The 15,815-nt window shown below is 50.4% G+C and overlaps 1 protein-coding gene across 26 annotated transcripts in view; it reads left to right on the top strand.

The window, feature by feature from the left end:
• DYSF (dysferlin) overlaps window positions 1-15,815 on the top strand; it is a 233,977-nt gene that overhangs the window by 43,372 nt on the left and 174,790 nt on the right. For all 26 annotated transcript variants that reach the window (XM_016948754.4, XM_016948752.4, XM_016948753.4 and 23 more), the window contains exon 4: window positions 8,723-8,828. In XM_016948754.4, the coding sequence (XP_016804243.1) occupies window positions 8,723-8,828 (106 nt within the window). The remainder of the gene's footprint in view (window positions 1-8,722; window positions 8,829-15,815) is intronic.

Below are 15,815 nucleotides of genomic sequence, written 5' to 3'. Positions count from 1 at the left end.
TCAAGATGTCCCCCTAAACTTAGCATCCATGGATGATCCTTGCCTGATCCAATCCTTACCATGATGGGTATGAGCTGATTTTCATCTCCAGCACTCCTTCCACATGTACCAGGCTAGGCTGTGTGAGGCTCTTGTGGTCACAGTGGTGCTGGCATAACCCCAGGGCCAACACGCATTGATCCCTACCTGTGCCTAGCACTGTGCCTTGGTGACTCATGCCTTGAGTCTCACCCCTTGGCTCAGGGCCATTCTCTCAGAGTTGAAAGACCTCTGGGTCATTAGGTTGGGTGTCTCATCTCTTCCATCCTTGATAGACAGTGTTGGAGTGAGACAGACACCCATTCTGGGGCTGGATTATTCATTAGAAAGTCCTTCCTTCTATTGGCTACAGTTTTTCTCCCTGACATTTTGAGGATCTTATTTCTCTACCCTCAGGAATGATCAAAAAGAAATCTAACCCTCTTGCATATGGCAGCACTTCAAGTCATGGTCTAATGTGGTGCTGACAGTCACTGGGTGGGATGGGAATGTGCAGAGAAGCACAGGAACATGGTGAGTGGGGAGGGGAAGAAGGGAACTGACACCTACCAAGTTCTATCTAGGTTCCAGGCACATGTCGGGGGCGATAGGTGCATTAACTGAAATTTTACCAGAACTCTCTGAAGTATGCATTATTTCCTCCAAGCTCCAACAGTGCAGGGTGGGTTGTCCATTTTATTCTCATCAGTATCCCCAGTACCTACAACCGTACCTGACCCATGAGTGGTGCTCACTACATATTTGTTGAATGAATGAATGAATGACTTTTACAGATGAGGAAACAGTCTCAGAAAGTTTATGTCATGTGTGCCCAGCCACGCAGCTGGTCAGATTGCAGGGCTAGGTTTCTGGCATGGTAGGATGACTTGAGGGCTCTTATTGTTAAATCACTGAATGATTAATACTTTTGGAAGATAGTTGAGAGAAAGAACATTTTCAAAGTGTTGCTGTAGGTTGAAAGGTACAGTTTGAAAACACTGGGTTGGTGAGTGTGACATCCTAGGGTCAACCACCTGGGCTGTTCCATGAACCCAATAGAACAGGAGCTATGTGGCCTGCCAGCCTTTCTGGATCACTTTCCTTTGGGGCATTTGGGAGAAGGTAGCTTGTCTCCTGTCCACTTCTTTTTCAGTCTGAGCCGTACCCACTCCTCCCATCTTCCTGCAGCTAACATGGCTCTCAGCACCAGGGGCCGTGGTCCTCTAGGCTGCCCCAGCCATGGTTCCTGCACACCCACATTCTTCAGCTTAAACCGCCACTGACATAGGGGAAGGCCCGGAGTCACTGGGGCAGGGGCTCTGCTACCCTCTGCAGGCGTGGAGGCAGGGCCCTAAAAGAGGGAGGAGAGGTGGAAGAGAAGGGTTCACTGTGGGTGTGGAGGCATGGAGACCACTCTCATTGGTGGCTCTCTTCTGGGTCCTCAGGCATCCCACCACAGGGTTGCCTCTCTCTGACCCACTTGTTTCTCTGGGTCTCTGCCAGCTACCGTGATGCAGAGCTGCACCCTCAGTGCACCCTTCTCTTCCACCTCCCCTCCCTCTTTAGGGCCCTGCCTTCAAGGCCACCTCCTGAAAACTCCAAATGCCATCCCTGCATAGTGTAGACTATTAGACCTCCCAGCCTCCTCTTCATATGATACTTTAACCCATCTGAAAAATAGAATTAATTAGCTTTTAAAAGCTTTTTAAAATGGCCACTCAAGGCTGGGCATGGTGGCTTATGCCTGTAATCCCAGCACTTTGGGAGGCCAAGGTGGGTGGACCCCTTGAGCCCAGGAGTTTAAGACCAGTCTGGGCAGCAGAGTGGGAGGCCACGCTGTGCAGGGCCACACAGGGAAGTGCTGGGGTCAGTGCCAGAATCAGTGCAGGGGTCAATCAGGAGGCAGAGAGAGCGAGGGGAACACAGGGACAAGCGCCTTTATTGTGGTTTCCAAGGGAAGGAATGGGCGAGGCAGGGTAAACAGGCCTGGGGACTGGCCAGTTTGAATAATTTCTGTGGGCTCTGGGCACACTTAACACGTAGACATATAGCTGTCTATGTACAGACATAGACAGTAGGGGCTGTCCTGAGTTGCTGGAACCTGGCCCTATGGTGCTTAGGACAGGGGAATGTGGGCCCTGAGTGTGACAGGCTGTGGAGGAGGTGTGAGGTATGGTCTCAGAGTGGCTGGTTTGCATATGAAAGGCCTGCTGGCAAGTGAGGAGTCCTTTACCATCTCCAGGAATTGTGGGAAGAGAGTGCTTCCAAGGTCAACAAGGCTCCAGATGTCAAAGCATCAAAAATACAAAAAATATAGCTTGGCATAAGATTAAAAAAATATGGGCCAGGTCAAATATATAGACTGGGCTCCCCTTCCCACGGATTAAACAAACCAATGACCTTTCTGTTTCTTTCATGATGCACTCATGGGCCTCTAAGATGGCACAGGAGGCTCACTGTAGAGTTCAAAGCAAAGCCTCAGGCTCTGTCAGCCTTGTTATTTGTGTGAAATCAGGCAAGTCAAACACCTTCCCAAGTCCCAGTTTCCTTGTCTGTGAGGTGGACTCAACTAATAACAGTACCTACCCCACAGGACTAGTGTCCTAATATGTACCTAGTTGATGTAACTGCCCTACGGATTCATCGTGCTGGCTGCCAAGATAGAGCTGATTTATCAAGACAGGGGAATTGCAACAGAAAAAGAGTTTAATACTGAGCTGGCTAAATGGGAGACTGGAGTGTTATTCTTACTCAAATCAGCCTCCTCGAAAATTCAGAGGCTAGAGTTTTTTAAAGACTGTTTGGTGGTGATATGGTTTGGCTGTGTCCCCACCCAAATCTCATCTTGAGCTGTAGTTCTCACAATCCCCATGTGCTGTGGGAGGGACCCAGTGGTAGGTAATTGAATCATGGGGACAGTTATCTTCACCCGGTTCTCGTGATCTGAGGTTTTATAAAGTGGTTCCCCCACTTCACTCTGTACTTCTTGCTGCTGCCATGTAAAGAAGGACATGTTTGCTTCCCCTTCCCCCATGATTGTAAGTTTCATGAGGCCTCCCCAACCCTGCTGAACTGTGAGTCAATTAAACCTCTTTCCTTTCTGAATTACCCAGTCTCAGGTATATCTTTATTAGCAGTGTGAGAACAGACTAATACAGGTGTGTTCCCAGACCAAACTGAGGGTCTGGCTGCTTATTCTCATGGCCCAATAATGAGATGAAGATGAACTGGGAAAGAAGAGAGTTTATTTCTGTAATCAGGTGCAGGCAGAAGGCCTGGAAAATATCAGCAGATCAACTCGAAATTACAAAGTTTTCCAGAGCTTATATACCTTCTAAGCTATATCTCTACATGTAAGCGTGCATTCTTCTAAAGACATAAGTGTCTAACTTCTTTGAATCTATAACTAAAACTCAGGTCTGAGTTTTGAAGACCTTCCTCTGGAGCCTCAGTAAATTTACTTAATCTAGGTGGGTCTAGGGGCCAGGGGTGATTATCCTTCGCTTGTCTCCTGCTAAATCATGGAGGTTTGGGGAGCTCCTTTAGACCCCCAATAAAACTTGATTGTTGAGGCCTGGGGAGTTTCTTCAGACCCCCAGTAAAAACTTGTTTAATCCTAAATGGGTCCTGTTAAGAATTCCTTTGTTATCTTGTCATGCTTCAAGTCCCCGGAAAGGCCTGGGCAAAACTCTTGGTGGGCTCTTGTTACATTCCAGCCTTTGTGTGATGGCGCTGGCTCTATCAGCTTTGAATGTTTAACTTCACCACTCAGTCAGTGCTGAAACAGCTGTTATGAAGACCTGCCTGTTCAGCTGTTAGCGAGATCTGGCCTGCCACAGGTGGGCAGGGGGCTAGGGAATAGGAGTGCTGATTTGTTGGGTCAGGGATGGAATCACCGGAAGTTGAGGCTGTCCTCTAGCCATGAGTCAATTCCTGGGTGGGGACCACATGACCAGATGAGCCAGTTTACCAGTCTAGGTAGTGCCAGCAGGAATGCAGTGTCTGAAAAATACCTCAAACACCAATCTTAGGTTCTACAATAGTGACGTTATCCACAGGAGCAGCTGGGGAGGCTAGGAATCCCGTGGCCTCTGGCTGCATGACTCCTGAGTCATAATTCCTAAGCTTGTGGCTAATCTGAGTTTTACAAAGTTACTCTGGTCTCCAGGCAAGGACGAGGGTTGTTTCTGGAAAGGGCTGTTTTCATCTTTGTTTCAAAGTTAAACTGTAAACTAAAATTTTCTATGGTTAGCTGGCCTATGCCCACGAATGAATAAGGGCATTTTGGAGATTAAAGGCAAGATGGAGTCGGTTGGGTCAGATCTCTTTCACTGTCATCATTCTCTCATTTTTATAATTTTTGCAAAGCTGGTTTCATTAATAAGAGAGTTGCTATTATTAGCATGGAAGTTCCATGAGGTCAGAGACTGTATTTTGTTGGACATACTAAATAAGTATTTGTTGAATGAATAAATTCTAAGATTTTTAAGGAGTTTTTATGTTTTGTTTTTAAATTTAATTTTTTACGTTGGTAAAAACTTTAAGAAGTTATAAAAACAGAAACTATATTTAAAAGTGCAGTGAAAATTCTCCCTGGCCTCTTTGTCCCTGATCTGCCCAGTTCTTGCTGTTCCCTAACAAGTAACCCCTCTTCTTAGTTTCTTATGGATCATTCCAGAGATCTTATATTATTGCTTAATCGCCCATATAGATTCTAACTTTCCTCTTTTTTATGCAGCAAGTAGCTTATTATACATGCTCTTTTGCACCTTGTTTTATCACTTAACAGTGTATCTTGAAGATTTTCCACGTAAGTGAATAATTCCCCATTATTGTTATAGCTGTCTAGTGTTCCATTGTATGAATGTACTGTATTTACCTGTTGTCTATGATGGACACGTGAATTGCCTCCTGTGTTTTGTTTTGTTCTTACAATGATGTAATAAGACCCAATGTTTTAAAATAAAATTGTTTTGATTTCTTTGTGCTTTATTAAAATAAAATGACTTGGTCACCATGATTCCCACCCTCCCACATGCTGCCTAAGGCTAAGGTTTGGGGGCCACCCATGCCTCCTTCCCTTCTGCCATATGGCAGTAGTAGCACCCCTGGATGGTGAGTTTGGGAACTAGTTCTTTTTCTACGGAGGAAAAGCATGTGCCCTGTCAGACCGCAAGCTGCCTTGGCCTCTCCTTCCCTTGCCCATGCCAGTTCCTGCCTTCTCTTTCTTTGGGATGGCAGCGGCTCTTTCGGTCCCCACACTTCTCCACCCCCCACATTCCAATGGCTCCAGAGCACAGCTAGCCAAGAGGTCTGAGGAGGCTGGGAGCACCTGTGGTGTTTTCCTCCATGTGGGCTGCAGGGGGTGTGGCCAGGACCCACGGGTGTCATTTCCACCCATGTAGGCTCTGCTCTGCACACACTCATAGCTGGCCCTGTGCAGGACCCCTGGCCCCCTCCTTGCCTCATCTGAGCCTCTGGAATCCTGTCTGCCACTTGCCAGGCCCCTGGTTGGTGCCGACTGAGAGTGCAGCATCCCTGATGAGCAGAGGGCACCTGGCCCTGGAGCCTGTGCCTCAGTCTGACTCCAGATGGGGCGGGTCTCCTCAAGGGCCCCAGACCTAGAGGCCCCTGGATAAAGCCACATCTCCTCCATCCCTGTGAAATGAATGGATGAATGATGAGTGGCCTTCTGGGTTTTCTGTGACCAACCTCAGACCCCTCTAGCCTCCCAGGGGTCCCTCTTCTGCGCCCCCCACCTCTCCTCCCTGAGCAATGCTTCCTGGGAGGCTCTGAATTTCTGACTCTTGTGAACTTGACTACCACAGCCTGCTCCTTATACTGCGGGAGAGGCAGCCTGCTCTGCTATTTCCAGCCCTTCCTCCTACAGGAGTGGGGGCTGGTGAAGCCATCCTTCTTGGAGGGACTTGCCCCCAGGCCGATAGCAGGGTTTGGGGGTGCATTTCATGGCCCCAAAAAGCATTTCAGGGAGGAAATAACAAGCAGTCAACCCTGGCTGCTGTCTCTTGGGCATCCAAGAGGCACCCCAGGCTGGCAGGGGTGGGGGTGCTACTTCCTTCTGCATTTCCTGCCATTGTTCCCTGACCCACTTCCGGGAATTCTCCCTGGGCTGGGAGGGCTGGACAACCGCAAGGGAGGCAGAGGAGGTCTGGCTTTTCTCAGCACCCTATGACCTGGCTGCTAACTCTGCTCTGCTCAGTCCTGAGGGCTCCTAAGCTGGAGCTCCAGCTGCCATGTACAGCTCTCTGGTCCATGAGGCCTCCTTGGGCCCTGCCTCCCAGTCCCCAAGGAGAGAAGCCTCAGTGCTCTAGGGGATTGACAGGGAACCTAGATACCCGGGTCCTGGGGCTGACTCAGCCATTCTCCTGCTTGAACAAGTCACTCCCCTCTGCCACCCCAGTTTTCTCGTGATGGGCAGGGTTACTCTGATCTCTGATGTCGCATGGACTCATGCATCCTCTATACCTACTGTCTGGTCTTTTTGACATTGTCTGGGTCCTGAGGACAATTCAGTCAACATACTGACGGGTACCTTCTGGCACTAGCCCCTAGGATGGAGACACTCCAGGATCCCCAGCTTATTAAGTGATGGTAAAAATCCTGCTCCATGCTGTGAAGGAATGGAACACAAATCAGTTCACATTCTAGAAAATATGTCTCCTAACACTGTGAGGAGGTTTCAAACCCTGGATTGAATATTAGTGAATATCTCTCCCCCTCTATCCCCTTCTTTCAGGAAGGGTTAGAAAATGGACCTTGAGCGTATATTACATTTACTGCCTTGCTAGCAAGGGCACGAGCAAGGCGGCAGAGTCTGTTGCTTTCAAGAAGGATGGAAAAAGAGGGATTTCATTGTTGAGAAGCTTAAATAAGTGGCTAGTTTTTAATTTTAAGTTTTATTATGATAAATCGACATAAACGCTACCATTTTAACCATTTGTGAGCATACATTTCAGTGGCGTTACATGCATTCACGATGTCATGCAGTCATTCCCACCATCCACCTCCAGAATGTTCTCATCTTCTAAAACTGAAACTCTGTAACTGTTTAATAATAAATAATAAATCCTCACTTCCTCCTCCCCCCAGCTTGTAGCAGCCACCATTCTACTTTCTATGAATTTGACTACTCTAGCTACCTCATACAATATTTGTCTTTTTGTGACTGGCTGATTTCACTTTGCGGAATGTCTCCAAGGTCCATCCATGTTGTAGCATGTGTCTGAATCTTCTTTTTTGAGACTGAATAATATTCCATTGTATGGATGGACCACATCTTGTTTATGCCTCTGTTGATGGAGACTTGGTTTGCTTACACCTCTTGGCTATTGTGAATAATACTGCTGTGAACACAGATGTGCAAATATCTAGGTCCCTGATTTCAATTTTTTTGGGGGTATATAACTAGAAGTGGAATTGCTTGATCATATGCTAATTCTTGGTTTAATTTTTTGAGTAACTGCTATGCTGTTTCCCACAGTGGCTGCACCGTTTACATCCCTACACACCATGCACAAGCATTCCACTTTCTCCATATCCTGGCCAACACTTGTGATTTTTCTCTCCATCTCTCTCTCTGTGTGTGTGTGTGTTTATAATAGCCATCCTAATGGATGTGAAGTAGTATCTCAGTGTGAGTAGTCAGTTTTAAAAATCACCTAGTTAGGTCGAGGTTGCAGCTTTATTTGATAGGGTCATAAAAATCTATATTCCAATCAATATTTGCAGAGACCAGAAAAGGGATGAGCCCAGATGACAGGTGTGCTGTTCATCCATCAGGAAAAAGCAGTTAATAAGTACACCTGTGGCTGTTCACCAGCCTAACATGGCCTTGTGCCCTGACAGTAATGTTCAGGGTAAGTCCATTTCTCAGGGAGGCAAGCAGAAGTCACACACAGACACCAGGCGGCAGGTTCCTACAGTCACAGGCCACTCACTGCCCATGGTTTCCTGCTGCCTCTACAGAGGGGCAGACTATATGGTGAGCCCACTTCATAGCTTCCTCTGCTCTCTTTGAAGGGAGCATGTGCCAACCATCGCGCTGCTGACCTACTCTTTCCTAATAGCCCATACATGTGCCCCACCCCTCCTGTCAGTCAGAAATGCAGCCTCTGGTGCGTGTGGTGTGGACCGCCCAGGGCCTCTCAGGAGTGGGGCCGGTTTCCCCTGCCCCAATATCCTTTTCTCCCTGTCCCTGAAGACAGGAAGCTTTCCTTGCTTTTCATGTACAATCAATCACTGCCGGCGGAGCCCTGGGATTCCAATACAGACGGCCTGTGTAGACATGGGTCATATGATCTGCTGGGGCTCAGGGGCAGTGTGGGGGTGATGAGATACTGACCTGGTGGACTGTCAAGGGCTCATGGGAAGACAACCCTTCATCTCTGGGGAGGCGTGGCTGGGCCTCTGGGGAGGGGCAGGAAGGGGTCAAGGTGGACCTTGGAGAAGGAAAGGTATCTCTTACCCCTTCCTATGCCCAAGTATTTCCCTAGGGGCCAGGCCTTCCAGGGATGGTGCATGGTGGTGACTGGGTGTGGGGGTGCAGGAGAGCCCTCGTGGGGTGCTGGGTGACTGTGTGGTCTAGGCAGATCAGCCTCATCTGAGTGGTGGCAGTGAGGGGTCTGGCAGAAGAGCCAGGGTGCCTTAGGCTAGTTTTCTACATTTGACTTCTCTCTCCTCTCAGGTTCCTGGGGGAAGCCAAGGTCCCACTCCGAGAGGTCCTCGCCACCCCTAGTCTGTCCGCCAGCTTCAATGCCCCCCTGCTGGACACCAAGAAGCAGCCCACAGGGGTAAGTGCCCATCAGCCTCTGCCAGGTTAAGGTCCAAGGCATTGCCAGGTGGCTTCCTCTTTGGGCCTTGCCATTCTGACCCCAGACATGCATCTGACTTCAGCTCCCTTGAAGCAGGCCTGGCCCTCCCTGACCAGAGTTTGCAGTGTCTGGAGGGGCACTGGACTAGGGGAGATGGGAAGGGCAGAGGGAGCCCTGACCCCACCTGCAGGGCTCAAGTCAGCCTTGGCTCGCAGCAGCTTGGCCTGCCCCTTGGTCTGGTGCTGCCGGTCTGGCCACCTCCTGTCCCCAGCTTCCTGGTCAGCCTTGGCTATAGCCCACCTAGTCTCCCTGGCAGACCTCCCCTCCTCCCTCACCATCCAGCCCTCTTCTCCAGATTCAGAATCTCTGAACCATCTGGGTCACAGGGCATGAGGGATGGAGGGAAAGAGCCCTCTCCCCTGCCCACCAGGACCCTCTTCCTTTTCCTCCGTTGTTCTTCCTGCCCCTCCCCGGCCTTCTCAGTGCTCCCCAAGTCCAATCAGACAATTCCCAGCCCTCCTCTCTGCCTGTTATTTTTAGTGAGCTAAATATACCCTGTAGGGTTCTCTCTTCCTGGTAGAATTCCTGACCTCTCCTGTGGGTTAGCCCCGCCTTCCAGGATGTACCAGGAACCATGGATTGGAACTACTTCTGCCCTGTGAGGCCTGGGGGATTCAGGCCCTGACTTCTCTCAGACAGGGCAGCTGTACTGCCCCGTGGCGGGTGTGTGAGGCCGGGGCTGCTGGCTGGCTGGGTGAGTCAGGAAGTAGCCGGTCTGGGCAGATCTCTGAATGGAACGAGACTGGATGCTGAGACCTAGAGAAAAGGAACCACTGAAGTCACATAGTCAGTGGCTGTTCCCATGGGGGCCTGGACCAGGAGCTCATCCCCTAGACCCTCTGGTGGAATGGCTGTGGATGGACTCCTGGTTCACTGAACTCTCAGTCTGCTGCCCTCTCGGTGCTGGACTTTGCTCCCAAGGGGTCTTAGGCTGGGGATGGCTGGGCTGCTCCCTTGATGGAAGATGTCACTTCCCAGGAAAGTCCATCCGTTTCCCACACAGGGCTCACTGGCAGAATGTTCTGGTTTAGAGCAGTATTCACTGAGCCTGTCTCCATCACCCTGAGTCCCCTCTCATCCTCCGTTTGAGCCTCCTGTCTCTTAACACTCCCTGTGGTCAAGGAGGACCCCAAGGGGTTCTGGAACTACCCCTTCAGGGGTCCTGAGGAGGCTCAGACCCAACCCTCAAGGCACGGGACACAGATGGAGGGATGATAGGTATCAAGGTAGCTGGCGAGAGAAAGCCTTGGAGTCAGGCTTGGTTCTCACTTCCTTGCTGGGACACCAGCATCTCTCCACTCCAGCTCTGTGTGCATCCATGACTCTGGTGTTTCCTGCCCTTCGGTCCCTTCCAACCTCAAAGGCCTGTCCAGCCCCAAGGCAGAGTTTTCCATAGCTGGTCCCTATTCATGAGCCGTGCCAGGCTGGAGCCATCCCCTCCATAACTCCCTTCGCCTCCTCCTGCTCCTTGTTCCCACACTGTCTGGGCTTCATGTTTACCAGCGGGGAGCCTGCTGCCTTCTCTTCCCTGGCTGGGGATTCCTGGCTGTCTGCAGAGCTTTACAATCCTTCACCAACCATGTCTCCAAAAAGAGTGTGTGAGATCCAGGAGGTGGCGGATGGGAGAGAGTGCTGGACCCTGCTGGGTTGAGCCCCACTAGCTGAGCACAGGCTGGAAATGGAGTGGGGGAGCCTCCTCCCTGTTGCCCAGGAGGCAGTCCTCACCTGTACAGAGGGTCTAGGACTAGATTCTAGTCCATGTGATGGCATTAAGGTCACAGTGCAGCCCCAGACAGGTCATATGTCCCTTTGGGCTGGGGCTTCCTGCCTGGGACCTGGGCTGGCTGCACTGTAGTGCGAGGCAGGGATAACTGGGGGTGTGCTTGGCAGGGACAGACAGCCAACAACATTGAGGGTTCTCGCTGGCCGCTCACTGAGACCTCATTTCTGAGCTAAGCCCAATCAGCAGAGCATGCCAGGTGCCCCCATTTCATTGTAGCTCACAGTTGCCTCTAAGGGCCAAAGAACCTGCTGATGGGGTGATACGAGTGAACACAGAGCCAGTGGGATCCTTAGGAAACTCTGGCAGACTGAGAGGCGTGGGGGAGGCCGGGAGTCCTGCCGCAGGCTGACTGCAGACCCCGTTTGCCTTTTGCTCAGTGTTCTCACCCAAGTCCCTTCAGATATAGCACGCTGGGCTGTGTGCCATGGAGGATCTGGCTATGTGCCAAATCTACCCTCTGACAGCTGCTAGGTTGATGGGGAAAACACTCCCCCAGTCCTGGAGGAACCTCCAGGCCATGGGGATTTAGGACACACATGGAGGAAAAGAAGCAGCATCCTCTCAGATGTATTTTAAGAGGAGCTCACTCAGGAAGGTGTGGATACATGGAGAAAACTCAGTCGGCATCACCCGGGCCTTAAAGCCAGAATCGGATCACAAAGGAGGACAAGAGCCCACGAAGCCCAGTGGTGTGTGGGTCAGGGAAGCCAGGAGGGCACTGTGTGTTGGGAGCGGGGACCTGAGGCGGGCAGGACAGTGCTCAGTGAGTCCCTGAGCTTTCTTCAAAGGTTTGGAGCTTCTGCCAACCAACCCTGTATCAGCTCAGGGCCACAGCTACCCTCTGCCTGCTTCTGGAGGTTGTCTGAGGGAGAGGTTAGTGAGGGCCATGCACATATCAGGCCTGTCTTGTCCACACGGGACACATGTGTTAGGGGAGGTGAGAGTGGGCTGGTCTGGGTTTTGGTTTTGATGAGCTCAGTGTTGGAGAGCTGTGGTCGAGGAAGTAGGTGGCGCACAATGGGCTGGGCATGGCAGGGTGGGCGAAGGACCCCAGAGCCTGACCACATAACCTGGAGGAGGGTCACAGCCAGGGAGGGTCTGAGGAGGTCATTCGCCTTCAGTTTCCTGAGCCCTCTTAGCCTGGGGCAAGACAGGAGTCTCAAGTTCTGCTGATCTCGTTGATTGTGGGCCCCAAGGCAGCAGACGAGGGCGACCAAGGTTACCCTGCTCCAGGGCAGCGTGTTTGGTGGACACACGATTGACTGACAATGGCCTTGTGCGTGGAGAACCCTGGAGTGCTGCTGGGTTGGAGACCTGAGGACCTGGGCTGTCAGGCGCGGGACCCGTGATGTGGAGGACCTTGAGGAAGGTCCCACTGGGAGCTCTAGGCCCAGGTTGTGTAGTCCGGGAGAGCACAGGGCTCACATATATCCCCCAGGAAGAAAATCTCAGCTCTATTTGTCTAGAGAAGGAGACAGGGGTTGAGCTGTGATGTCATGGTGAGGGTACAAGGTCCTGGTCCTGGGTGGGGCCCACAGACACGCCCACTTTCCCTTAAGAGCCTCAGCAGAGCCAAAGAACTTCAGTATTCACCATCAGATCCTGAAGCCATGGTCCCTGGGGCCCGCCTCCTAGTGCTGAGGTCTGTTCTAGACCCTGAGCTCCAGAGCCTCTGGAGCTGCAGGGATGTCCCTGTGGCTCTCTGATGGGCAGCTAGAAGACAGACCTGTGCTGGAAGTCTCATTCAAGGGCCCAGAGCAACCTGGATGGTGCCAGTTCTTCAGGAGGTTGGTGTGGAGCTGTCGGTGTAGAAACACCGGATGCTCAGGAAACCCCAGAAGGGGCTGCCTAAGTGGTCTCTGGAGCCCTCTCTCTGGAGAGGGCTGCTCCTGTCTGCATCCCGGAGAGGGCTGCTCCCGAGCCCCAGTGCTGAGGAGCTGGCACGGGGCACGGTGTGGAGGAGTTACACTCCGGCGGCTCCACCTCTCACAGAGATGGTGTATAGAAGCCCCCAGGTGGTGTGCAGTGAGTGGATAGCAGGGTGAGCCCCTAGAAACAGGAAGGGGCGCTCTTCCAGGGGACCTGTTTCCAAGGTCAGAGGCCCAAGGGCAGCCCAGGTGTGGCCCCTTCAAGTTTTTGCTTAACTCTCCTCAGCTCACTGGGGTCCACTCAGACCGCTTGATTTAACACTGCAATCTGCAAAATGTCTCATTCCCCTGATCCTTCTTGCTCTGGTTTACTTTTTCTTTTCTTTCTAACATACTCTTTTCTTTATGTATTTATTTTGTTTATTATTTATTGTCTGTCTTCTCTGCCAAGACATCAGCTCCATGGGGGCAGGGACCTTTGCCTTATTTATGGAAGCGTCCCCAGAATCTTGAACAGTGTGTTTGGCCCTGGCAGGTGCCCAACACACAGGCACGTGTGCGCGCGCACACACACACGTAGAGGGAATGAATATGTGAGTTAATGAATGAATGGGTCAGGCCAGACATGTCACGCAGGGCCCTCAGTGTTCATCTTTCAGATGTGGGCCCAACTCAGGCCAAGTCAAACAAACACCCCCCACAGGCCTGGCCTCTGGGGCCACTGCACGGAGCCCTGCGCTCACAAGGGCCTCGTGCTTGGCTTAATTCTCTACTGTTTCCATCTTGAAATTCTTAAAGCTCACTGCATCCTTGACCTCCGGGGCTCAAGTAGGCTCAAGTGATCCTCTCGCCTCAGCCTCCTGAGTAGCTGGGACTACAAGCGTGGCTACCACGCCCAACTAGTTTTTGATTTTGGAATAAGGGGCTCTGCATTTTCATTTGTGCTGGGCTTGCGCATTATGCAGCTGGTCCTGACCTCATGCTAATCTTGGAGGGCCGGAGTCAGCATGGATGGGCAGGGGGCTTTATTTGTCTCTGCCTAAGGAGATTCCTGTGGCTATTCCTAAAAAGAAGCAGATTTTCAAAACCTTTTATTTGGAAATATTTAAGATCTAGACAAAAGATGCCAAGTATGGTACAAAGAGTATTTTGTCCTAAGCCATTTGACATGAGGGTGCCAACCTCCTGGCCCATCATTCTGAACTTGAGTGTGTGTTCTCCAGTTAGGGACTTTCTCCTGCATAACCACAACACAGCCTTCCAAACGATGAAATTAACATGGACACAGCACTCTCGTCTAATCCCCAGACCCCAGTCGCGGCTCATCCATTTTTCCCAGTGTCCTTTGTAGCAGAAGGATCCCACTAAGGCTCATGTGTTGCACCTAGTTGTTTTGTTTCTTCAGTTTCCTTCCATTTGGAATAATTCCTCAGTCTTTCTTTGACTTTTATAACCTTGTAGCTGGATATTTTTTTGAAATTCTGGCCAATTATTTGTAGAATGTCCCCCACATTGGTTTTGTCTGATGTTTCCTGTGTTTAGATTTAGGCTGTGTGTCTTGGGTGTGAGTGTAACACTGACGCTGCGTGGCTGTCTTTGTGCCCTATCAGGTGGGATGATTGTGATTTGTTTGGTTACCACACTGTTAACTGTGATCATTTGATTACACTAGCATTTGCTGGGTGTCCCCGCTAATCGCTCATCTACTCCCCTTTCTCATGTCAGAATTTTGTGACTTTGTAATATCCTCTTTGTCATCTAACCTTTACCTGTGAGTTCTATGAGCTGTTGTTTTGTATTTGTATTTTTACTTTTTTTGAGACGGTGTGTCACTCTGCTGCCCAGGCTGGAGTGCAGTGGCACGATCCTGGCTCACTGCAGCCTCTGCCTCCCGGGTTCAACCAATCCTCCCACCTCAGCCTCCCGAGTAGCTGGGATTACAGGGGCATGCCACCACACCTGGCTTTTTTTTTGTATTTTTATAGAGATGGGGGGTTTTACCATGTTGGCCAGGCTGGTCTTGAACCCCTGACCTCAGGTGATTCACCCACCTCGGCCTCCCAAAGTGCTGGGATTACAGGCATGAGCCACTGTGCCCAGCCATCATGAAGTGTTTTTGTTTTTGTTTTGAGACAGGTCTCATTCTGTTGCCCAGCTGGAATGCAGTGGTGTAATCATGGCTCACTGCAGCCTTGACCTCCCAGGCTCAAGTGATTCTCCCACCTCAGCCTCCTGAGTAGCTGGAACTACAAGCGTGGGCCACCACGCCTGGCTAATTTTTTGTTTTTTGTAAAGATGAGGGTCTCACTATGTTGTCCAGGCTGGTTTTGAACTCTGGGCTCAAGAAATCCTCCTGTCTCAGCCTCCCAAAGTGCTGGGATTATAGTTGTGAGCCACTGTACCTGGCCGTACCCAGGAGTTTTAATATCACTGCTGTTTCTTGGTTGAATTCATTATTGCTTTGATGATTGCTAAATAGTGATATTCTCAGTTATTTTTCCTGCATTAGTCAGTTGGCATTTCGTGGTCAGGAAAAGCTTTCTCCTCTCCTATTTATTTACTGTGGTATGAATTTGGGTATTTCTATTTTATTCAATTGTTTAATCTGTTACTGTTATTATGTATTTTCATGTTTCTATTGTCTCAGATTTGGCCTGTGGGAGCTCTTGAAAGTTGGCTTCTGTGTCCTTTTGACCTGTTTTTACTTTTTATTATTTATTTATTATTTTATTTTATGTTTTTGAGGCAGAGTCTTGCTCTGTAACCCAGGCTGGAGTGCAGTGGTGTGATCGACTCATTGCGACCTCTGCCTCCAAGGTTCAAGCGATTCTCCTGCCTCAGCCTCCTGAGTAGCAGGGATTACAGGTGCACGCCACCATGCCTGGCTAATATTTTTGTATTTTTAGTAGAGATGGGGTTTCACCATGTTGGCCAGGCTGGTCTCAAACTCCTGACCTCAAGAGATCCTCCTGGCTCGGCCTCCCAAAGGGATTACAGGCATGAACCACCTCGCCCAGGCTCTTTTGATGTGTTTTTAAGAATCAGTCATTCATTGAGCATTTCCTTCCTTTCTGGTGCAAGAAGATGGTCCAGGCTCATCTTGTATCTTCCCTGCCCTAGCCCTGGAAGTAGTTATTTCTCCAAAGAGCCCAACTTACCTTTTGCTGAAGTGGAAGAAAGTCCCAGGACAGTTGTTAAAAGTGCAAATACCCAGGCCCGCCCTAGACCTACTGAACTGGCATCTCTAGGAGTCAG

The sequence above is a fragment of the Pan troglodytes genome, chromosome 12 (genome assembly GCF_028858775.2).
Source record: "Pan troglodytes isolate AG18354 chromosome 12, NHGRI_mPanTro3-v2.0_pri, whole genome shotgun sequence".
NCBI classification, from domain to species: Eukaryota; Metazoa; Chordata; class Mammalia; order Primates; family Hominidae; genus Pan; species Pan troglodytes.
The sequence above is the reverse complement of the archived record's forward strand: the minus strand, read 5'-3'. Positions and strand labels throughout refer to the sequence as shown.